The following is a 24,937-nucleotide window of genomic DNA, read 5'->3' as shown; positions in this document are numbered from 1 at the left end:
GGCCACGGCTCCCGGGGCTGAAAGGATATAGTTATCGTCTCTACACACGGGGCTCAGTAAAAATCACCAGGATTGAATCCTGTGTGTACACTGCTTTACAGTCAGAAAAATGTATAGACCTGTATATACTAGAAGGTATTGGACAGAAATGTGTCAGATGATCTGCACCAAATTCTATGTAGAATTCAGATAAAGCATATGACCATTAGGTGTCTCACTTGGTAACTATCATCTTATCATTGGATAAGATATAGTATCATTGTTATTAATACATTATTTTTGCTAAGGGCAGGTCTTCTTGTGGGAATATTACTAAACAAGAAAGGGGAGTGAACTATGAATTGTGGACTTTGACCTTGCTGCTGACACTGGGAATTAGAGAGGGAGCTGGGCAGGAAAGGAGAAAAATAAAGTGCATATTAGCAGAAAAAGAAGAGTGAAGGCGTAAGAAGCTGCAAAAAGTGGGGGGGAAAAGACATACAGTATAAAAAGACAGAAACGAAGGCCTAGGCAATACGTGGAGATTTCCTCATGAACCCTTCACTACAAGCTGTGGACACAATTACTTCAAGTGGGAATGTTGAGTGAGTGATTTTATAGTATTTGTAAACCAAACTGTGCTTGTTTCTTGCTTTGCTAGTTTTCCTCATAGCAGGTACTTTCAGTAAAAAGCCTAATGGCATAAGGAACAAATACAAGGCCTGTACTTGTAGTTCTACATTAGGATATGTGAAATTATATTTATTATTTCAAAATGATAAATGTTTTAGTACAGTTCTGGGATAATATATGTTGAGAAAAATAGAACAAAACCTCTATTTATAGTGTGATGGGTTCAGAGATTATCTTCTACTAATGCAGTAAATTGCTTCTTATGACAAGTGCTAGCCATATGCTCACAGCAGCTTCTAAGGATCTAGCGTATACCACAAACCATATACTGTATACAGCACTTTTTTTTATACGTTCAGAAATGTTATTTTACAATTTCTTGTATATCCTACATCAACTCTACTTATTTTTTTTATTTTAACCATTTAAATAAAGTGAGTTTATGTACATTAGTATGTAGACATAAGGAAGGTAAACACCCAGCAAGGGACATGAAAGATGGGAGTGTGACTCTTCTGTATCCATAGTTGCCTACCCTCATGCATTCTGCAGGATACTCCCAGAAATAACAGCAAACTTCCTCTCTCCTTCATTAGTCTAGCAATCTCCCTCACTTTATCTAGCCCACATTACACTGTTACATTTTTTGGGGAAAAAGGAATGTGAGATACATTTTCATTGAATCATCGGCACAATTTCCCAGCATTTTACCTAGTATAGTAGCTCTTACTAACTGCTTTGGGGCTCATCTACATTTGGATATGTAATTTTAAAAGATGCCTCTCAGATGTAGCAGTACACACCCACACTTCTAGGGGCCACATTCACAATCTCTTTTCACAATCTCTCCATATATGGAACTAGACACGCTCTTTGGGTGGAGCATGACACACCCCCCTCAATGGGGCGCTTTGCAAAATTCTATTACCAACTATAATCTCCCTGAAGCTAGTTTTCAAATGTAGGCAAATATATGCTGTATACAAATGAGACCGCATTCCAATAAATATTGTCATTTATTTTGAATTGAAAATAGTTCATTTGGCATTGCATAACTGTTTGGGCATCACACTAGATGAGAAAGTAAAAGATATCGCTCAGAATGCTAGCTTCCTGTCAAACTGTGTACGGGTATTTCGCAATGTGCCCCAGCACACTTTCAACATGAACCCTGCACAGTCATTCTATAAATCGCCTGAATTGCAAATTCTCTTAATAGAAATTTGTTCAGTAATATTACTACTACCATATGACAATCAACTGTTTGCTCCAAAATGGACAAAAGCTATTGTTCGGATAAATGTGTTAAATAGATTTAACCAATTTATCTGAATGTCCACGGTCTGTGTATGGGAGCATACCAGATTTTTGTTTCCACTAGATAGATTGGACAGATAAATCTTTTTTGTGTATGGCTGCAGTGATTTGATACTTTTAAATACATAAAAAAATGTAATTTGAAACATTAAACTTCTGTTCATAGTAGGTCATTCTGGTAGCTTCGATCCCATGCGTGTTTGGACAGGGGAGCGACGTTTAATGACTGTGCATGCACATAAACTTTTATGCGCATGTGCAGCCCCTTTGTGGAAGAGGGTGTGGTCAATTGCTTCTTTGCCAGCCCAGTTGCACCCAGCAGTGTGGGCAAGGGGTGTGGGGCAGTGGCAAGGGGTTGCGCCTATGGGAACACCCAGTGTTTCATGGGCGTTCCCATGAAATCACTGGGCATTCCCATGCTAATGCGCCCATTAGCGGATGTCCGTTGTCCACCCGCTTCACGTACAGGGATTTAGCAGAACTAAGACAGAGCGGTATCGAGCATTTGCAAAATCATTTGATGGTCAGCGACCATCTAATGATTTTGCCCCTGCACGCAAGGCTGACAATGTATGTTTATGCTAAACATCCATTTCCAGCCGTGTGGGGAAATTTGCAGCTTTGAGTGTCAACCAGAATGAGGGCCATAGTTTCCTACCCTCCTACTTTCTCCGGGAGACTCCCTGAAATAGTAGAAATAGTAGCAATCTCACTGAATTTCCCTGATTGCACTTTACTCATATTATGCAGCTGTTACATTTTTGGCAGGAAAAATAAATCAGAGATATATACATTCAAATGGAATCATCAGTGCCTTTCCCCTGCATTTGTTATAATCCTATTGGCTACATGCATTTGAAATAAGGTTTCTAATGGCCAATTTATGGCACTATGAAGAACCCTTCATCCGTATCAGCGTCTTTTATTCAACAAGTACAGTAGATCTTACTGTGTGGGTAGGGCTTAACATGCTCCTGGAGAGATGAGGGAACTCCTTTTCCTCTGCCACCTGATTCCTCCCACCTGATTCTTACCCCTCACCACCCCCCATTAGGTAGAGCCAGGGCCAGAGGTATGGTTTTTGACACCCCTGCAAACTATAATACTTTCCCGGTAGAATTACTGTGCAGGGCCAAGGTGGAGATTTCAACTATTTCCACATCAACATTACAGGCGGTGGAACTCAGTTCCCCTGCCCTCCACACAGGGGCGGATTGGGACTTGAATCCAGCCCGGGGGGGGGGGGGCGGTGGCAGCAGTGTATGTAATTGTAATGGGGGGGGGTCGGCGGTGGTCTATGTAATGCGGGGGGGTGGGGGCTCACCTGCTGGCTCCAGTCTAGATGACAAGCAGAGGTGGAACGGGTGCTGGGAGCCTCAGGAACCTCTCCTCTGCAGTGAAGGAGCTGGCTGGCTCCAAGTCACAGGGCAGCAGCAGCTCTCCCGGATCCTCTCACAGCGTCGCATGTAGCCCACTGCCTACCCCTGTGTGTTCCCAGCAGCAGAAGGCCCATGGGAGGTGCTGCGCGATGTCACGCATGCGCAGCAGCCTTCCTGCGGCCATTTGGGTTTTGGGCAAAGTGCCCAGCCAGCCCAGGGTGGAGCGTGGCGGCCCGGTTTTGAAGAGTTTTAGGCTGGCCCACCTGGAAATGGCCCGGTTTCCCGGCGGGCAAATCTGCCCCTGCCTCCACACATGTGGAGCATAAAATATGGTGTATGTTTTTTCATGTGGGGGCCACTGGCTGGGTGTCCAGGGTCAAAAATTAGGGTAATAATGTAGTATTTTTTTTACAAATAAATGTTATTAATGAGATGCCAAGGATACAAGGATGAAAAACATAAAAAGAATGTAAAACATAATGACATAATAAGGAACAGGGTCCAAATGTGTACAATCAACGCAATATTGAAGAATCTACGCAGAGGTTCGACAACCTGGACCAAATATACAGGCATCTCTTTTGTTTTTAAGGGTGATAATATATAATGCTTATAAACAGAGATAAATAATACAAAATATACACACATACATACACATATACACACATACATGCATACATACACACATAAAATTACATATATATACATATACACACCCATAGACATATACATACACATATAAACTTACATAACAATACTGTTATAAGCTACAGAAAGAAAGTTAATAGAAAAGTAAAGGAGGGTGAAAAAGAGAAGGAAAACCAGAAGAAGAAAAAAGGGAGGGGAAGGGGGGGGACCGGAAAGAAGGGGCTCCTACCCGAATGGTCTTGCCCAACTCACCAGGAAATCAGTTCCTCTGATTCTAGTGGAAGGCTGGGGGTACATTAAAATATGTGGTCCAGGGCTCCCAGATCTTGATAAATTTTGCGGAAGAACATTTTAAGATACTAGTTATGTACTCCATTGAATGAATATGCCAGATCTTAGCAGTTACCTCATCTAGAGACGGTACAGCTGGAGATCTCCAGTGACCCGCAATACAGGTTCTGCCCGCCAGAACCATGTGAGTGAACAATTTGCTCTTAGCACAAGTTGTTTCTAGGATATCCATAGAGAGGAGGAAATAGCCAGGCTTAAATGGAATTCGCAAAAATAAAATAGAATTAGCTAAGGTTGCCAGCTTCTGCCAAAGAGGGGACAAAACCGGGCAGTCCCACCAGATATGCAAAAAAGTACCATCCGAGTTTTTACATCTCCAGCATAGGGGGATATATCCGCAATCATTTTATTAAGTCTAACTGGGACATAATACCATCTATAGAGTAATTTATATGCATTTTCTTTCAGCTTTACACATATTGAACTAGAGGCAATGTTAGAGTAAATGTCAAACCATTCATCGTCCCGTAGCGTTTCACCTAGGTCTGATTCCCAAGCCTTCACATACGAATCTCTAATATTAGAAGTCTGAGGTAATAGAGAAAGATATAAAGTTGAAATTAGGCCTTTTGCAGGTGACTTATGAAAAGCTAAGTGTTCTATAGAAGAGAGTGGCCTAGCAGTGACTTGTGTATTAACTGAGGAATGAAAATGTCTGAGTTGAAGATATTGAAAGAAATATATATGAAGGATAGGGTGTGTTGTTTGGATCTATTTAATGATCCAAATTTTCGCCCGGGTTGCACCCCAGGTGCATTTAGAAGCTGGTGGAAAAATGGGATTAGATTCCTTAATGACATTTCTCAAACTTCCTCCTTCCCCACATTTGCAGACATCCAAATAATGTAGTCTTTAACTGCAGAGCCACGTTCATTGTAGCAAAGTCACGTCTCCTTTTTTCAGCATGTGCAAATGTCTTGTTTTTAGGAGGGATGGTCAGGGCACATGTTTTACTGTGCCAAACTGTCTAGAAACTATACTGCTCCAAATGCTAGCAATGCCCAAATTTGACTGCTATTATTATTTGTTATTTATTTAGTAACAGTTTCTTATATACTGCAGCGCAGCATATTCCATTGTGCTTTACAATAGAAGACAGTGATACAACAAACTGGGTGTTTACAGACAGTCAATGTATGAGGGCCCTGCTCGCAAGGGAAATATAGGGAAATAGGCATTGATACACAAGGATAGATATTCTTTATTGCATTAATTCCACCAGAATGCAAAGTGTCACGACCACCATCTCAGCTACTCTGGCTCCCTGTGCTGTCCCGGTCCTCACCTTCGCTGCTGATACCCATGCCGGCTGTCTGCGTTCTGTCACTCTGTCACCACCGGGTGACAGCTGTGGTGTGCAGTCTCCTGCCGTGGCGTGAGGCACGAGCCACCATGATGGTGTCCGCATCATGTTAGGCCTCAGGCTGGGAAGCGCCGGCTGCAGCGCCTCCGCATATGTTCTCCGCCGGCTGGTTTCTGTCGCCGCACCTGGCGACGGCCATCTTTTTGGTTCTCACAGCCTATGCTGCGCGGCTCCAAGTGTGATGTCACTCGCGCAGCCAATCATCGCCTAGCTCAACCCTTAAATACTGACTAGCCGGGCCAGACCGGCAGTCAGTACAATGATGTCCACCTATTAGCATCATTGGACATTCCTGGCTATCCCTGTAGTATCCATCGTCTTTTGGTAAAGTCTATCCTGATCTCCCTGCTGATCGTCCACTGCTCCACCATATCATCACGGAACCCTCTGCCGCCTATTTAGGATAAGGTCAAGGTTAACCCCCCAAAGGGTGTCATCTTCATCCTGTACTCCTGACCGTTATTATCCGTGGTCAGCATCCCTGGTTCTGCAGCTACGATCTCATTCATCACAGATTCAACTGGACTTCATCTTCTCCTTATTCCCTTCTTCATCTAATCATCCAATCTTTCATCCAATCTTTCAATCATCCAACCATCCAATCCTTCAATCATCCAATCATTCAACTTCTCCATCATCTTTAAGCTCTTTCAAGTATTGTTTATTATTGTCTTGTTCCAATTTATCAATATCTACAGTAATTCATTGTGCCATCATTCATATCTTGTACCGCAGTATCTTCATTCAAAAAGGTTTAATTTTATCCAATTGCTTCACTCCAGTCTGTCGTTCATGCAGCAGCCCTACATTAAAGCGCCCAGCCTCCATTACACTCCGGCTGGTGCTTCACGAAACGTGACACAAAGGTTCCTGTTGTGCTGTATGATATGGTGACCCAACAGTTTGGCCAGGGGTCAGGAGGATGTGATTAGATAGGAACGGTATATGACGGTTAAGTGTCTGGTTCTGGAATTTGATAAGCTTGCCTGAAGAGTTTTCAGGGACTGCTTGTAGGTCTGGAGACTGGAGGAGAGTCTTATTGTGTGTGGGAGGGCATTCCACAGAGTGGGTGCAGCCCGAAGAAAGTCCTGCAATCGGGAATGGGAGTAAAAGGAGGGTAGTAGATCACTGCGACTGGTGTAGTAAATATAATATAGTTTATAAAAATATATAGTGTGTTGTAGTGTGTGTGTGTGTGTGTGTGTGTGTGTATATGTATGTATGTATACATGTGTATATATATACACTTGTAGGTATTGGCACTCCAACTGGGCTCGTGGCAATCAGCTTGCCCGGGTGCTGAACTAGGAGAGAACTCCAATATGAAGCAATGCGACAGGGTGTCAGCACTCACAGGTCAGGTGTGTATATATATATATATATATGTATATGTATATATATATATATATCTCCCAGGGGTCCGGCCAAAAGCGTAGCCATATATATATATATATATATATATATATATATATACAGGGCTATTTTTGTGCAGGCTCCAGCAGGAACTGTGGCCCATATTCTAGTTCACTCTTTCTGACAAAATATTCCTCAGATGGACAAACCCATGTGCACTGCAGGTGTGGCAGGTGTAAAACCCCACCCAAATCTAATTATCTCTGCACAAGTAACACCTGCCTCACCTGCAGTGCACATGGGTTTGTCCATCTGAGGAATATTTTGTCAGAAAGAGTGAACTAGAATAAGGGCCACAGTTCCTGCTGGAGCCTGCACAAAAATAGCCCTGTATATATATATATATATATATATATATATATATATATATATATATATATATATAGTAATAAACCAAATAAATTGTATAAATAAATAAGTAAATAATCCAAATAAATTGTACAAAAATTACAATATAAGTGCAATATGAGGAGAAATGGTTTAACTTCACAAATCACATCTACATTAAATCAAGTAAGTGTAAATTAACTTTTAAATGTATACAATTTCTAGTGGCAGCACACCTAAACGGTCCCAATAAATGCTCCGGTGCCTTCCCAAACACCCTGGATGGGTGAGTATATACAGCACAATGCGGTGGCACCCGGATAATGAAGACAACAGACGCAGGTCAAGGATCAAACATTTTCGATGTATTAGATTACATCGTCATCAGGATAACCAAATACAGTAACAAACATACCTTATATCACCCCGCCACCAAGTGAAGCAGGTGCCCACGGCACACTGCGCTGCAGTCGATGCGCCCGATAGTGACTTTTAAATGTACAACTTATTACTAACTACCAAATAAGACTATCAAATTGCACTATATTCCAAACAGATTCAATATAACAGCTATGTAACAATTTCTAGTTACTTTTCAATACATGCCTTGAATTTTGATATATTGGGGCAGATGTATTAAGCCTGGAGAAAATATTGGGGCAGATGTATTAAGCATAGTTTTCACTTTGGAGATTAAAGTGAAAACTAACATGTGCCAGGGGCTTAGGTATTCTCGCTGGAGAATATCCTTTATTGTACTTTATTTAATCCTTTTTTACCTTGTTATAGTATTTTATTTAGGATGTATTGGGGGAAATTTACTAAAGGAAATTTGTAAAAAAAATAGGTGTATTTGTATCCAGAAATACACTTATTTTTGACATTTATACCCCTTTCACATCGCACTTTTAAAACGGTATATTGCCGTTTTTTTCCCATTTTAAAATGTTTAAGGCTGCAATGTGAAAGTGCCAAAGTTGATTTACCGGTTAAAGTTAACTGGTATTTCAACACGGTAAAAAAGCAGAGTTCTACATGTTTTAAAGACGTTTTTTCAGCAGTGTGAATGGCTCTATTTCAATGGCTTGAAACGTGTCCCTTGGGGGTTAAACGGGTTGAATGTTTGAATGGTATTAAATGATTTTTTGAAACGGTTTTCACCTGCAATGTGAAAGGTCTCAAGGCTCAGACCCGTTTTAAAGTCCCATTTAAGAATACCGTGTCATTACCCATTTCTGCAATGTGAAAGCAGTATTACTATCCCGAAAATACGGCAATTCATATTCGTATTGATGTGCTATCAATACGAATAGGAATTGCCATATTTTCGGGATAGTAAATGTCAAAAATAAGTGTATTTCTGGATACAAATACACCTATTTTTTACAAATTTCCTTTAGTAAATTTCCCCCATTATGTCTAGTTAGATTATTATTAATAAATCTTTTTATGTATCTCTTATGTATCGCTTTACGCACTGTGTTATTTGTAAAGGAAAACCATTTCTCCTCATATTGCTTTTGCAGGTATATTGTAAATTTTGTACCATTTATTTGGATAGGTTTATTACTATAAATACTACAACGCACTATGGGGGAAATTTACTAAGATGGGAATAAGACTTCACATATGATGTTGCTATGGGTAACCAATCAGATCCTGTCTACTAGCTTCTAGGGCAGGGATGGGGAACCTTTTTTCTACAAAGGGCCATTTGGATATTTATAAAATCATTTGGGGGCCATACAAAAATTATCCATAGGTGGATGACAGCAGCGTGAGTTGATGGTCAGTGGGTGAGGGTGACGGGTAGCAGATGAAAGCAGTGTGAGGCTGATGGGCAGTGGGTGAGGGCAACGGGTAGTGGATGACATCAGCGTGAGGGTAATGGTCAGTGGGTGACAGCAGCGTGAGGGTGACGGGCAGTGGGTGACCACAGCTTGAGGGTGACGGGCAGTGGATGACAGCAGTGTGGGGTGACAGGCAGTGGGTGACAGTAGTGTAAGGGAGATGGATAGCAGGGCCATGTTAACAGAATTATGGATCCCAGAGGCGGATAAGAGGCCACAGATTGAATGTAAACTGCCAGTCACTGGGTGTTCAGGTGACAGGAGCAGCGCAGGAGGCCACCAGGGCCAGTGAGGTGCAGCAGGCAAAGGAACCCCCCCCCCAGTGTCTGTCAACTCAGCCTAGTGTGCGGCTTCCCCCGTCCCCCTGCGTGGCCCTTAACTTTGTCCCCCTCCAGCAGGGCTGTATCTGTATGGTCAGCTCTGGCCATCGCTGCCGCCATCATACAACTACCTGAAGCTGCCCCTTACTACAGTGTGATGGCTGCTGCTGGACCCCTGAGTGTATAAGGCATGGCACCACCTCTTGCGAGACCTCACTCCAGCCCATGGTAGTGCATGGCGGGCGCGACACCACCTCTCGGGAAAACTCCTGATCCTCTCCAGTGGATCAGGATACAAGTGGATCAGATTGGACGGGCGGGCCGGGCAAACTGGCTATGGGTGCTGTTTACGGCCCGCGGGCCAGAGGTTCCCCACCCCTGTTCTAGAGGGTGCTAAATAAATAATAAGTAGATTCTGATTGGTTGCCCATAGCAACATCCCATGTGAAGTCTAATTCCCATTTTAGTAAATTTCCCCCTATGTATTTTTATAAACTAGATTATATTTAGTACACCAGTTGTAGCATAGCCATATCTATCTATCTATCTATCTATCTAATATATATATATATATATATATATATATATATATATATATGAACAAGAAAAAGTACCCCTTCAATGCGCTAAGATTTAAAAGTTGAGATGGGTAGCAACTAGGAGAATCCCCTCTGTTAGCAGGGGATATGGACAGAAAATGGAACAAAGAAATTATCCCAGTGCGCCCTATGTTGAAGTATCCTCCACCAGATCAATGATAGAATACAGTAGTGATTCTTTTACAGAAATATTTAATACAAATGATTTAAAAATTACAATAAAACATTTTTTTCATCTGTATATTCATTTCAGTCAGTTAATGGAATAACCCAACGCGTTTCGTCGACCCGGCGACTTCCGCAGGGGTTAATTTTATCCAAACGTAGCTCAGGAGTGTATACAGAGCCTTCAGAATTCTGACTTCATATACAATGGATAAGTCCTTATAAGGTCTTTAATCCTATACAATGTAGTGTGGTTTTCAATTTCCAGATGGTGCCTTTTTTGTGCAAAAAAGGAAAGGGGGAGGGATTCAAGATGAATCAAGTGAATCCACTGGTTCCTTGAGTGAATCTCACAGCCGCCTAGCACTGGACCAAACTGCACACCCTGATGAAAAATGTTAATATAACATTTGAAACGTTGGTCACTTGACACCTGTCTACCTGTCGTTTTTTCTGGAGTCCCACCCGTGCAGCATCGCTATATATATATATATATATATATATATATATATATATATATATATATATATATATATATATATATATATATATATATATATATATATATATATATATATATATATATATATATATATATATAGGACAGAGTGGAAAATTTTTATTTGAGAAATTCAAAATCGGCTAGTGTGGAAATAAGAATAAGAAACGTGCAAAAGCATTTTTATATGTCAACATCTTCTGTTCTGGCAAGAGGCCTAAAGTTTCACTTTTTAGGTGAAAATAATGAAACCTATGAAGATGCTTCGATCTAGTTAAAATTATGTCAGGATGTCTTAGAGTGGTTCATTAATATACTTTAGCGTAGTAAAAAACAGTACGAGCTTTTCCTTTTTTTGGAGAAGATGCTCTGTAGTTGAAGTGACCAAGAAGAAAAACTTGGGGCAAAAAATCAGGGTAAATTCCTTTTGTTTGCCCTTAATAGAATAATGCACACCTATGTCTTCTAATGTCGAACTAACTCTTTACTTTACAAACTCTACTGAATGCTACAGTAAGTTCAGTAAACAATGCATTACACTCTGTTCTTTAGGTGCAGTATTTAAAACACTTCTGTATATGGTCTTTACTTGTGGCAGTTTATTTTAACCCCTTCCCGACATTTGACGTACATTTACGTCATGGCCGGGATGTACTTCCCAACGCATGGCATAAATGTACGTCATGGCTTTAAACTGTCACCGCGTCTATAGACGCGGTGACAGTTTGGAGATGTCTGCTGTCCCTGACAGCAGACATCCCCCCTCGCCGCCCAGGGGGGGCAGCGATGCCCCCCCCGTTCGGCGATCGCTGTGATTGGCTGTTCAAATGTGAACAGCCAATTACAGCGTTTTCTGTGTACCGGCGAATAACGTTCGCCGGTGACACAGGGATCGGTGGTGATTGGTGCTGTAAAGTACAGCACCAATCACCACGGGGTGTAAGGGTGACACTGGTGTCACCCCACCTCACCCCACCCGCCCCCAAAGGCCGTGATTGGTCCGTCGGACCGACGGACCAATCACAGCCATGGAGGGTGATTTAAACTAACGGTGACTGCACTGCAGACGCCATTCCGGTCTGGAATTGCGTGCAGTGCGGTCACCGTGCCTATCTGCCGTGATATACTGACCTGATCCTTGCAAATACTTACCTGATCACTGCTTGTAGCGTGCTGGATGCTTCCTGGATCTTGTGACTTCTTGTGACTTCCTGTGTTGTGCTGCTGCAGTGTGATAGAGTTATAGATAGAGAGATAGAGAGAGATAGAGAGAGATAGTGACAGAGAGTGCTATATTTTGTGTCTGCTGCCCCCCCCCTGTTGTGCTGATCAGTATATCTGTGCTGATCAGCAACTTTTTGGGGGTGCTGGTTTTTTTTTTTATATATATACAGCTGTGCTGCGTGTGCAACTGACTGCTGCCCCCCCTTTTGTGCTGATCAGTATAAATTAACTGATCAGCAACTTTTTGGGGGTGCAGGTTTTTTTTTTATATATATATATACCTGTCAGTGCTGCTGCTGCAGTGTCATAGAGTGATAGATAGTGAGAGATAGAGAGAGATAGTGACAGAGTGATAGAGAGTGCTATATTTTGTGTCTGCTGCCCCCCCTTTTGTGCTGATCAGTATATCTGTGCTGATCAGCAACTTTTTGGGGGTGCAGGGTTTTTTTTATATATATAACTGTCAGTGCTGCTGCTGCAGTGTCATAGAGTGATAGATAGTGAGAGATAGAGAGATAGAGAGAGATAGTGACAGAGAGTGATAGAGAGTGCTATATTTTGTGTCTGCTGCCCCCCCTTTTGTGCTGATCAGTATATCTGTGCTGATCAGCAACTTTTTGGGGGTGCAGGTTTTTTTTTTATATATATATATACCTGTCAGTTGCTGCCAGTTGCACTGTCAGTTGCACCAAAGGTTGTGCACCTGCTGCCCCTCACTGGTAATCAGTGTCGCATCAGTGATCACCTTTTTTTTTTTTTTGAGGGTGCTGTGGGGTCTTTTTTTTTATTTATTTTTTTACACACACTGTGATTTTGTGGGTGTCCTGTGGCCACTGTGCGCTGATCAGTGACGTACATCACTGATCAGCTTTTTCGGCACAGGGTTGATCTATTTTTTTTTTTATCAAATTCCTGTTGCCTTTGAGCGCTGTTCAGTGACGGACGTTACTGACCAACATCTGTGCTCAATTTTTGGCGCAGGACCTTTTTTTTTTTTTTTTTTCTGCACTACATACACACTACACACTACATACCCCCCCGGGTTGAAATAAAGTTTGTACCCCCCCTACACTATACACGTGTTGAAACATTTCACTACCAGAAACACAAAAATAAAAATGGCATCCCAAATGTCATCCCAAATGTCATCCCAGTCATCCAGAAGAATGTATTCAGCGGAGGAGGCATATGCCATGCTTGCCTCTGACTCTGACACAGCCAGTGATGCAAGCGGGGAATTTGAAGGATTCATCTTAAGCTCCTCTTCCTCCTCTAGTGATGAGGGACCCCCTCAAAGACGCCCCCGTAGAGCAGCTGAGACCCCCCCCCAATAATTGATCTCGTATGGACCCCACCACCAGACAATTTTGAGCCCCAGGTTCCTGAGTTTTTGGCCATCCCAGGAATCCAATTTGATTCCACAGGTCTCAGAGAAATTGACTTTTTCAAATTATTTTTCTCTGATGATTTTATAAATTTAATGGTGGACCAAACTAATTTATATGCCCAGCAGTTTATTGCTCAAAACCCCACGTCATCATTTGCTAGGTGGACCCCTGTAGATGCAGTAGAGATGATGACGTTTTGGGGTCTGGTGTTTCATATGGGCATAGTAAAAAAGCCAGAAATTAGGCAATATTGGAGTACAGATGTTCTGTACAGCACCCCACTTCACCGTATGGCCATGACCCAGACTCGTTTTGAGTTAATCCTTAAATTTTTGCATTACAACGATAATGCACAGTGCCCACCCAGAGATGATCCCACCTTTGACCGGCTATTCAAAGTCAGGCCGGTCATTGATCATTTCAGTGCCAAATTTGCAGAGATGTACATCCCAGATAAATTCATTTGCATAGACGAGTCCCTTATACATTTTAAAGGAAGGGTTAAATTCCGCCAGTACCTTCCCAATAAGAGGGCAAGGTATGGCATAAAAATGTATAAGCTGTGTGAAAGCACCTCAGGGTACACTCACAGGTTTAGGGTATATGAAGGGAAGGATTCAAGAATTGAACCGCCAGAATGCCCCCCCTCCCTCGTAGGTGTTAGTGGAAAAATTGTCTGGGATTTAGTGCACCCCTTCCTGGATAAAGGTTATCACCTCTATGTGGATAACTTTTACACTAGCATCCCCCTGTTTAAGGCCCTTGGTTCAAGAGGTACAGCAGCTTGCGGTACTGTGCGCAAGAACCAAAGAGGCCTCCCAAAAACGCACATTGCCCAAGTAATGAGAAGGGGTGAAAGCAGGGCACAATCCACTGAAAATATGTTGTTGGTCAAATATAAGGACAAGAGGGATGTCCTTATACTGACAACAATTCACGGAGACAGTACCACCTCCGTCCCTGTACGAGGTACCAGTACCCACACCTCAAAACCTAATTGTATCCTGGATTACAATAAGTACATGGGCGGAGTGGATCTTTCAGATCAGGTACTGAAGCCGTACAGTGCCCTGCGGAAAACAAAAATCTGGTACAAGAAGCTGGCCGTGTATATCATCCAGATGGCACTGTATAACGCTTACGTGCTATTCCGTTCTACCAGCCAGAGGGGGACATTTATGCACTTTCAAGAGGAAGTCATAAAGGGCCTAATATTTGGGAACCAGCAGGCAGAGGGCCCCAGTACTTCTAGTACTGGCCCCCGTATTGTACCAGGGCAGCATTTTCCTGATGAAATCCCCTCCACTGGAAAAAAGGGCAGGACACAAAAAAGGTGCAAAGTTTGCTATAAAAAGGGAATAAGAAAGCAAACTATTTTCCAGTGTGACACTTGCCCCGACAAACCCGGCCTATGTATAAAGGAGTGTTTTAAAATATACCACACATCTATGGATTATTAGTAGAGACAGGATTATATGCATTTGCATATTTGCATATGCATTTGCATATTTTGCCCATTCTTACTGGTTATTGCATATTTTGCCTAAAATCTATCGATGGTGCATATTTTAGGCCCCGTCCTCTTCCCACCCGCGAGTCACAGCAATGCTTTGCCCTGCTGCTGCTTGCCAGGTAGTGGTAGAGTGTGCAGGCTGGGGCAATATGTGCGCAGTGTGGGGAACCTTGGATGTATGCTATGTCTGACACTGCTCTAGGCTTCCAATCCATGTTGATAAAAGTCAGTCAGGGCGGATGCCGTCATGAAGCTCATGAAACTTTGCCTGCCCCTGGCCTGGGACTTTACACCAAGAGACAGAGTTCTGCAGCAGAGGAGGAGGGCAGCAGGGTTGTGAAATCACATGGCGCAGAGAAAATGCTGTGTCACAGTGAGTATGCGGCGCAGGGAGGAAGCCTTCCACTGCGCCGCCCTCACACGTTATGCTGACATTTGATCCTGCAGATGAGGGTCCATGTAGTTGATGCAAGAAGAGCTTTGGACGCTGCAGTATGCTGTGGGCCTATTTTTTATGTTTATTTGCAACTACTTGTATGCTGATTTTTAAATAAATAAGTAAAAAATTACTTTTTTTATTATTTAATGTAGCATATTTTAACACTTTTCATGCATATTTTAAGTATTTTTCATGCATATTTGCATGCATATTTCAAGCTTTTTTTGTTGCATATAATCCTGTCTCTAATTATTAGGTTCATCATTTCACCGTGCTTCGGGGGTCTTGCTAATGCCACATAGCACCCACCATTCATTCCACCAGAATCTGAGCCGCAAAATCCAAAAATCACTCCTTCCCTTCTGAGTCCTGCCATGCACCCAACTGGTATTTTTTGGTCACATGTGAGGCATTGCCGTACTCGGGAGAAATTGGGGCACAGATTTTGGGGTGCTTTTTCTCCTTCATACCTTATGAAAATGAAAAATTTTGAGCCAGAACTGCATTTTTGTGTAAAATAATGTAATTTTTCATTTGCACAGCCCAGTTGTATCAAAATTAGTGAAACCCCTGGGGGTTTGAAATGTACACTATACCCCTAGATGAATTCCCTGAGGGGTGTAGTTTGCAAAATGGGGTCACTTGTGGGGGGCTTCCACTGTATTGGTGCTTCGGGGGTCTTGCTAATGCGACATAGCACCCACCAAAATTCCACCAGAATCTGAGCTGCAAAATACAAAAATCACTCCTTCCCTTCTGAGTCCTGCCATGCACCCAAATGGTATTTTTTGGTCACATGTGAGGCATTGCCATACTCGGGAGAAATTTGTGCACAGATTTTGGGGTGCTTTTTCTCCTTCATACCTTATGAAAATGAAAAATTTTGAGCCAGAACTGCATTTTTGTGTAAAAAAATGTAATTTTTCATTTGCACAGCCCAGTTGTACCACAATTGGTGAAACCCCTGGGGGTTTGAAATGTACATTATACCCCTAGATGAATTCCCTGAGGGGTGTAGTTTGCAAAATGGGGTCACTTGTGGGGGGGTTCCTAACTTTTAGCATCTTATGGTGCCTAGAAACCTACATGGTGCCTAAAAAATAATCTCATAAAAAGGAGGCTCCAAAATCAAGTAGGTGCTCCTTCTATTATGAAGCCTGTGGTTTGGTCAACGTGCACACTAGGGCCACATATAGGATATTTATGAAAACAAAAGAATTGGGGGAATCAATTTTTAGTCACATTTCTCTAGTAAAATGTACTGTGTTCCTTAGAAAAATGTATTAAAATTGAAAATCTGCAAAAAAAATGAAATTTTGAAATTTCACCTACACTTTGTTTTAATTCCTGTGAAACACCTAAAGGGTTAACAAACTTCCAAAATGCTGTTTTGAATACTGTGAGGGGTGCAGTTTTTGAAATGGCATCATTTATGGGGGTGTCTCACATACAGTACAAGTCCCTCAAAGTCACATCAGAACTGAACTGGTCCCTAAAAAAATCAGTGTTTGAAATTTTCTTGAAAATTTGAGAATTTGCTATTCATATTTTAAGCCTCCTAGTGTCCAAAAAAATTAAAAGGAGGTTGAAATAATGATGGAAACATAAAGTAGACATATGGTCTATGTTAGTTATTAACTATTTTGAGTGGTATGATTATTTGTCTCACAAGCAGAAAATTTAACATTTTGAAAATTGCAAAATTTTCCATTTTTTTACGACATTTTGGTATTTTTCACAAAAAAACACAGACTGTATTGACGAAAATTTACCACTAACTTGAAGTACAATGTGTCACAAGAAAACAATCTCAAAATCACTGGGATAAGTAAAAGCAAAAAAAAGTTATCCCCACTTAAGTGATACATGTCAGATTTGAAAAAAAGGGCTCTGTCAGGAAGGCAAAAACAGGCTGCGGCGGGAAGGGGTTAAACTTAAATTGGTCTGAAAAACAGTTTTGCATCCCCTGTGCTGGGAACATTAATGGGCTGCAATAGAGCATATAATTATGCCAAACATAAGCTATATATTAACAATTAAATATGTTAAAGAGCATTATGCTGTTTACAGTAAAAAATATTTTGTGAACAGGTGCGCACAACACACATGCAGCTTATCTACAGTTAGGGTGACATTCAATAATCACCTTACATAGAACATATAGCAAGAAAAAGTGAAACTGCAGAATTAGCGCTTGTGGTGTTCTCAAATAAGCTCAGTTCATGTGAAAATAATCACAAAGAGTTAATGTCACCAAATGAAGGTATCCATGAAAGGTAGGATTATTGCTGGTAGAATCCTCCAATAGTCACGTCCTCAATATTGGCATATAATATGAAATGACACAATAAAGAAAAATATAGTGCAAAACTTTTAAACAAATGAATTTAATAAAGAAGTGCACTTACACTTTAAATGCTTAATGCAAGCATATAGATAAAACTCGCTCAAGGCACAACTGCGGTCCAACAGAAAGTTACCCGGTACAGACTCCCAACAGTTCCGGATACTGGGAGAAGCTGGAGCCCAGGGATACCAACAGTCAAGTCCGTTTTCAGCGATTTATTAAAAAGCAAGACACGCCAAATGCATTTCGGACCAGAAGGTCCTTCTTCAGCAGCGTAATAAACAAATACATCTAATGTTTAGAAAAATAAAATCAAGAACATTGATTCAAAAATAACAGGTTAATTCTATCAGTGGGGTCCAGCAGTACATACAGTATATGCCAATCACTGTGTTAATTACTAGGCAGGATTGATCAGCTATTCTTTATTTCCTTTTTATGTGCTTATTGACCCAGTCTAACAGTCTAATAATAGCAGACATCAATCACAATTGGTTTGTATAAACTAACTCAAAACAGAACATAAAAAAATAAGACAATACTGTATGTGCAACATCTTTGAAACCTGTTATTATTGAATCAATTGATTTTATTTTTCTAAACATTAGGGGTGACATTCTATGCTGTGCGATTATCGTTTTTTTGCGATAATTAGACCACAAAATGGCGATATTGCATTTTCCCATTAAATCGTTAATTTAATGGGATGTGCTAAGGGACTGAAATCGCATATTATGTGCGTTAAGGTATGCTGAATAAAAATGCGAGATAAATTCGCATTTTTATCGCATCCAGATGTTTTCGTATAGAAAACTATACAAGTCGCTTATGTAATGCAATGCGCATTTGCACATCGCATTTTTTAGGTGCCTAATTATCGCACTTATTTTAGACCAGGGTCTGTTAGGCGAATTAGCCAGAACCCTGCACAGATCGCAATGTTCTGTGCAGGGTTCTGCTGTAAAAAATAAAATAATGGGTTAAAAAAAACAAAAAACGAGCGCGGGGTCCCCCGCCCGAGTATTACCAGCCCCGGGCTCACTGAGCCGGTGCTGGTGACATAAAATCAGGGTCCCCGACAAATAGGGGTCCCCTTGATTTTATGAAACCAGCACCAGGCTCAAGGTCCGGCGCTGGTTCCCAAAATATGGGGGACAAAGTGACTAGGGGTCCCCCGTATTTTAAGAACCAGCACCGGACACAACCAGCCAGCAGGGTAATGCCACAGCCGGGGAAACTTATTATATAAGCTCCCGCGGCCAAAGCATTAACCCCCTGGCTGGTCAGCATGGGCAGGGGTCCTGGGGAAGTGGGGACCCCCCCAATGAAGGGGTCCCCCCCCTCCAGGACTTACCAGCCCATGCTGATAGTCCGGGGCTGTCCCCGATGCCCCTGGCCGGTGGGCATCGGGCTGATGACTTGTGTAAAAAAAAGAATTAAAACTATTGTTTTATACTGGCGAACTATCAGTCCCAGCAAGCCTACCCCGCATGCTGGGACTTGGGGAACCACAAGTCCCAGCATGCGGGGCATTAAAGGGCCTGCTGGCACTTGTAGTTCTGCAGTGCAAAAAATAGTTAACAAAATCACACTGACACACTGTAAAATAAAACTTTAATACACACAAAACACACACACACTGATACTTAACTACCTTGAGCCCATAGGTCGGTCCCTGGATCCTGGGTCCGTCCTTCGGGGCTCCAGGGCAGAAGAGTCCGGTTCCGGGGCCGTGGTCCTGGTTCCGGGGCTGGTCCTGGGGTTCCGGGGCTCCTGGGCTGCAGAATCCGGGGTCCGGGATCCGAGGTAGTCCCCAGGGGTACCTAAGGAAGCAAATCCAACTCACCTGGTCCCTGGCGGCGACCTCGGACTCCTCTCCGGTGACTGCGCTGCTCCCATCTGGTACCCGGCTTGCAGAACTTTGACCGACTTTCTCGGCTCCTGATTGGCCAAGAAATCATTCTGTGCAGAGACGCCGAGGAGGAAACATCTCAGCGCCGGTCAAAGTCCTGCAAGCCGGGTACCAAATGGGAGCAGCGCAGTCACTGGAGAGGAGTCCGAGGTCGCCGCCGGGGACCAGGTGAGTTGGATTTGCTTCCTTAGGTACCCCTGGGGACTACCTCGGATCCCGGACCCCGGATTCTGCAGCCCAGGAGCCCCGGAACCCCAGGACCAGCCCCGGAACCAGGACCACGGCCCCGGAACCGGACTCTTCTGCCCTGGAGCCCCGGAGGACGGACCCAGGATCCAGGGACCGACCTACGGGCTCAAGGTAGGTAAGTATCAGTGTGTGTGTGTTTTGTGTGTATTAAAGTTTTATTTTACAGTGTGTCAGTGTGATTTTGTTAACTATTTTTTGCACTGCAGAACTACAAGTGCCAGCGGGCCCTTTAATGCCCCGCATGCTGGGACTTGTGGTTCCCCAAGTTCCAGCATGCGGAGTAGGCTTGCTGGGACTGATAGTTCGCCAGTATAAAACAATAGTTTTAATTCTTTTTTTTACACAAGTCATCAGCCCGATGCCCACCGGCCAGGGGCATCGGGTACAGCCCCGGACTATCAGCATGGGCTGGTAAGTCCTGGAGGGGGGGGACCCCTTCATTGGGGGGGTCCCCACTTCCCCAGGACCCCTGCCCATGCTGACCAGCCAGGGGGTTAATGCTTTGGCCGCGGGAGCTTATATAATAAGTTTCCCCCGGCTGTGGCATTACCCTGCTGGCTGGTTGTGTCCGGTGCTGGTTCTTAAAATACGGGGGACCCCTAGTCACTTTGTCCCTCGTATTTTGGGAACCAGCGCCGGACCTTGAGCCTGGTGCTGGTTTCATAAAATCAAGGGGACCCCTATTTGTCGGGGACCCTGATTTTATGTCACCAGCACCGGCTCAGTGAGCCCGGGGCTGGTTATACTCGGGCGGGGGACCCCGCGCTCGTTTTTTTTTTTTACACTTTGCGCTGTCCTGCAAATGTGCGATTTTCAGACATGAAAATCGCACATTTTCAGGACTAAATACAGCGCACCACTTCGCCGCAAATCGCCCCTCTTCGCACTTTTCAGCCTCCAATGCGCATCACATTAAATAATCGAATTTTGGCTGAAAAGTGCGATTTTGAAAAAGGCGATTTGCGGCGATGTGGTGCGCGATTAAAACATGCGCTTTTAGCGCAAAGCATAGAATGTCACCCTAGATGTTTATTACATCATAATACACTTCAATGTATTTAACTGTTACTATATTGGCTTATTTTTGGCATAATTATATGCTGTACTGCAGACCATTCATGTTCCCAGCATAGAGGATGCAAAACTGTTCTGTCAATAAACAGAAGTGATAGGTAGAGTTCCGATGGGCAGACACAGCGTGTGGCCGCTTTTAGGAGAGCTCTCCGTGCCGCTGCCCTGCAACGCAGCTGACAGGCACTTTCATCTGCCGTTCCGGCCCTGACAGTGGGTGCGGGAGACACGGGAGATACTAGTGGGCAAGAGGACTGATTACCGGCTCCCCACCGCCAGCGCACCACCCAGAACTGCGGGAGTTTGGAAGGACGCCGTTTGCCACTGGCGCCATCTTGGATGCCCTGTGTGCCACAGAGATCTCTATTACAGCGGTGCTGCAGGCGCTCGGCGCCCGAACCCTCTCTCCTCTCCCCTCTCCCCAACCTCCTGTGCTGTTGATTCCCAGCTCCCCCAGAGGCTGCAGCACAAAAGCCAAAGGCTTGGTAAGTGATCCTCTGATCACACTGTTCCCCCCCACAGTGGAGCTTTACCCACCAGGGGCTATAATAACTGTAGCCTGATTCACCCAGCCTCCTGATTACACCAGCCTGTTCTACTGGTGTGTGTGTGTGTGCTGTACTTGATATATAACAACTGGCAGCCTGACACCTGCTCACCTCTGATACCAGTATCTGACACCCCAGAGATTGCTGCAGCTTCAGCCTTGGGAGAAGCAGCCTATATCTTTCTTTATCATACACAGAATAAGCTACTCTGGACATTCATCTCCCTGCAGCACTTTGTTTTGAACACATTACTATAGACCAGCATTGGTTGCTAAACTCACTGTCCTCAATTTTGTTTGGAATAGCCAACCAAACTCCTCCTGAGAGACTGGCAATTAACTTCTAACATCTCCTTTAACACCATACTTGCATCAGTATATCATAAAAATCCCCATTACAAAGACTCCCTCTACCCCGATTGCATCCCATCTCCTGCCACTTCTCCAGAACTATAATAATGGAGAAATTTGTGGGAAAGCCCTCCAGAAGCGGCAAGGCTAGTACTTCTACTAAAGGAAAAGACACAAAACACCACTCCTCTCACGTGGATAGCCCACCTGCTTCACCTGCTAATTCCGCTGCCTCCAAGGGCGCAGAATCCCCTATTTATACTGCATCAGCGGTCACCACGGCTCAAGAAATTTCTGCCATTTTGGCACCTCTGCTTGATAAAAAACTGGCGGGGCCTCAAATAAGCAATTGAATCTGCAGTAACACAGCTTCAGGAGCATGGCTCTAGATTTGTGGAGGCTGAACAGAGAATATCCAATGTAGAGGATGAACTGCTCACAGCCAAGGCTACCATTGCTTCCCAGGATGCCGCTATCTCAGCCTTTCAGGATAAGCTAGTGGACCTAGAAAACCGCAGAAACAACCTACGCCTAATCGGCCTACCCGAATCGATAAAGCAAAGAGATTTGATGGACTTGGTCTCAAAGTGGCTCCTGGGTGAATTGCGTTGCTTGCCAGAGTCTGGTGCCATGCTGATCGAGAGAGTTCACCACATTGGCCCCGATAATCATTCTGGACGTCGCAGACCTCGCCCCATGATCTTAAAATTCCTGAATTATTTGGATAAGGTCCTGGTGTTGGATGCTTATAGGAAAATAGGGGACCTGCACTATCGGGGTGACAAACTGCTTCTATTTCAAGATTTTTCGGCACTTGTGTACTAGCACGGCGCCCATCGCATCGCAGACCATAAGGCATGCGGTGTGATGCGACGCGATTGACACCCGATGGTATACAATTTAAAATTGTATACCATTGTATATGGCATACAATGCCATACAATGCGATGCGATTTTAAATTGTATAAGCACCCTAATGGGGGCTTACAATGTTAAATGCACCCCCACGCTACCCCCACTATGAACGTGAACCCGATGCATGGCAAGCGCAGTGAGCCCGCGAGGGGCGGCGGTACGCATACTACGATTTTTTCATACCCCCACCATCCATGTCGGCGTGGAGTTGATTTTATATAGTGTGGCGAGCCACCGAGCCCGAAGCGTGGCGAGTGCAGCGAGGGGACGTGGAATACATGTAAAGTAATACGTGTCCCCTCGCCACACTTCGGGCTCGGTGGCTCGCTGCGTTCGCCACACTACTGTATATAAAATCAACTCCACGCCGACGTGGATAGTGGGGGTATGAAAAGGTCGGAGGACGCGGGGCTCGCCACGCTTCGGGTTCACGTTCATAGTGGAGGTGGCGTGGGGGTGCATTTAACATTGTAAGCCCCCATTAAGGTGCTTATACAATTAAACATTGTATAGGGGGCTTATACAATTTTAAATCGCATCGGGTGTATGCCATGCTATGTGATGCGATTATATGTTGTGCGACCAAATATCGTGGGCGCCGTGCTAGTACACAAGTACCGGTTTTTCTTTTCAGGTAGCAATGAAGCGGAAATAATTCTCACCGATCTGCAGGTCTCTCTTTGAAGCGGGCATAAAATTTGCCCTCCTCTACCCGGCAAAACTCAGAATACTACACAACGGCAAGCAAAACCTTTTTTAAACGGCCTCTTCAGCTCAAACCTTTGTGGACTCGGTATCCCACGTCTGTGCCCGAGGTTGAGGACTGATAATGACCACGTTGTTAGGAGCTGCACAGGCAGCGCCTCCGCTCGCCCGGCAGTCTCCTCTGTTCTTCCGGCGGTTGCCGGGTTACCGCGACGCCGTCGCGTCATCAGCCGGGAGCTTCCGGCAGACAGTCAGGCTGCCGGCGTACAACCCCTTCCTCCCCTGCCGCAGCGGTTGCCAAGGCGACGGAGGACGCCTGGCGGCCGCAGGGAGGAAGGGGTGTGCATGACGCCGCATGCAGCGTCAGGGTAGCGCTTGGCGCGCTATTTAAACTTGGACACTGGGACACTCAGACGCCGGCTATAGCTCCTGATTTGGCGTCCTGAGTGTTTCCGGTTCCAGGCTCCTGCTCACCCGTGGTTCCTGGTTTCCAGTCCCTGTTCCTGGCTGCCTCCAGAAACCTTGCTTGCGTCTGCCTGCTGATTTCTTGGTGTTCAGATAAGTTGGGAGACTCTCACTCCTTGCCTCCCTTATTGTCATTTATATTGTGTCAGCATATTGTGTATTGTTACACCCGTCAGCAGTTCTTATTGTATCAGCATATTGTGTATTGTTACACCCGTCAGCAGTTCTTATTGTGTCAACATATTGTGTATTGTTACACCCGTCAGCAGTTCTTATTGTGTCAGCATATTGTGTATTGTTACACCCGTCAACATCTTGGATTGTGTCAGCATACCGTGTACTCGGCACCTGGGTACACCTTGTGTATTGTGATACCAGTCAGTTTGGCCACGGTACTTTGTCTGGCCTGCTGCCCACAGCATTAGCACCGCGGGTTCCAGCCCAGTCCGCTATCCACTGACACCCCCCTCTGTGGGGCAGGGTGGTTCTCGCCTCCTTGGTTTCTTAGGTAGATTTCCCCTTGTTTACCTCCGGCTTTGGCGGCTGCGTTGTCACTAGTAAGACCAGGTGGCATCGGGGTGGGAGCCTGACTAACGGGCTCCCACGAACGCGGCTATTATTGGTGAAGGTTAGCTTAGCACGCATCCGCCAATTCCAAGGGGTGACAACGGAGTTAGGGTAGGCGAGATCTCCCTGTTCCTAATATTATAGCCGGCCCGTACTTCACCCAAACTTCCAGTCAGCCATTATGGATCCGGCCCAGCAGGCTGCTAATCACACTCTGGCGGGGCAGATGCATACTCTTACTCAAGAGCTTCAGAAATTGACCCTCCGGGTAAACTCACAAGAGGAACGGGTACAAGGGGTCTTATCCTCATCTAGAAACCCCGAACCCAAGTTGAGTCTCCCGGACCGGTTTTCCGGGGAACGTTCCCAGTTTTTTAACTTTAGAGAGTCGTGTAAACTTT

The 24,937-nt window shown here is 44.2% G+C and overlaps 1 protein-coding gene across 2 annotated transcripts in view; it reads left to right on the top strand.

Moving 5' to 3' along the window:
- Positions 1 to 398: 398 nt before the first annotated feature.
- Positions 399 to 24,937, top strand: part of LOC146068921 (GRAM domain-containing protein 2A-like) — a 291,321-nt gene continuing 266,782 nt past the window's right edge. For both annotated transcript variants that reach the window (XM_083179269.1, XM_083179267.1), the window contains exon 1: positions 399 to 584. In XM_083179269.1, coding sequence (XP_083035395.1) covers positions 532 to 584 — 53 coding nt within the window. In that variant the 5' untranslated portion in view covers positions 399 to 531. The remainder of the gene's footprint in view (positions 585 to 24,937) is intronic.

The sequence above is a fragment of the Crinia signifera genome, chromosome 1 (genome assembly GCF_055691185.1).
Source record: "Crinia signifera chromosome 1, ASM5569118v1, whole genome shotgun sequence".
In the NCBI taxonomy this organism is placed as follows: Eukaryota; Metazoa; Chordata; class Amphibia; order Anura; family Myobatrachidae; genus Crinia; species Crinia signifera.
The sequence above is the reverse complement of the archived record's forward strand: the minus strand, read 5'-3'. Positions and strand labels throughout refer to the sequence as shown.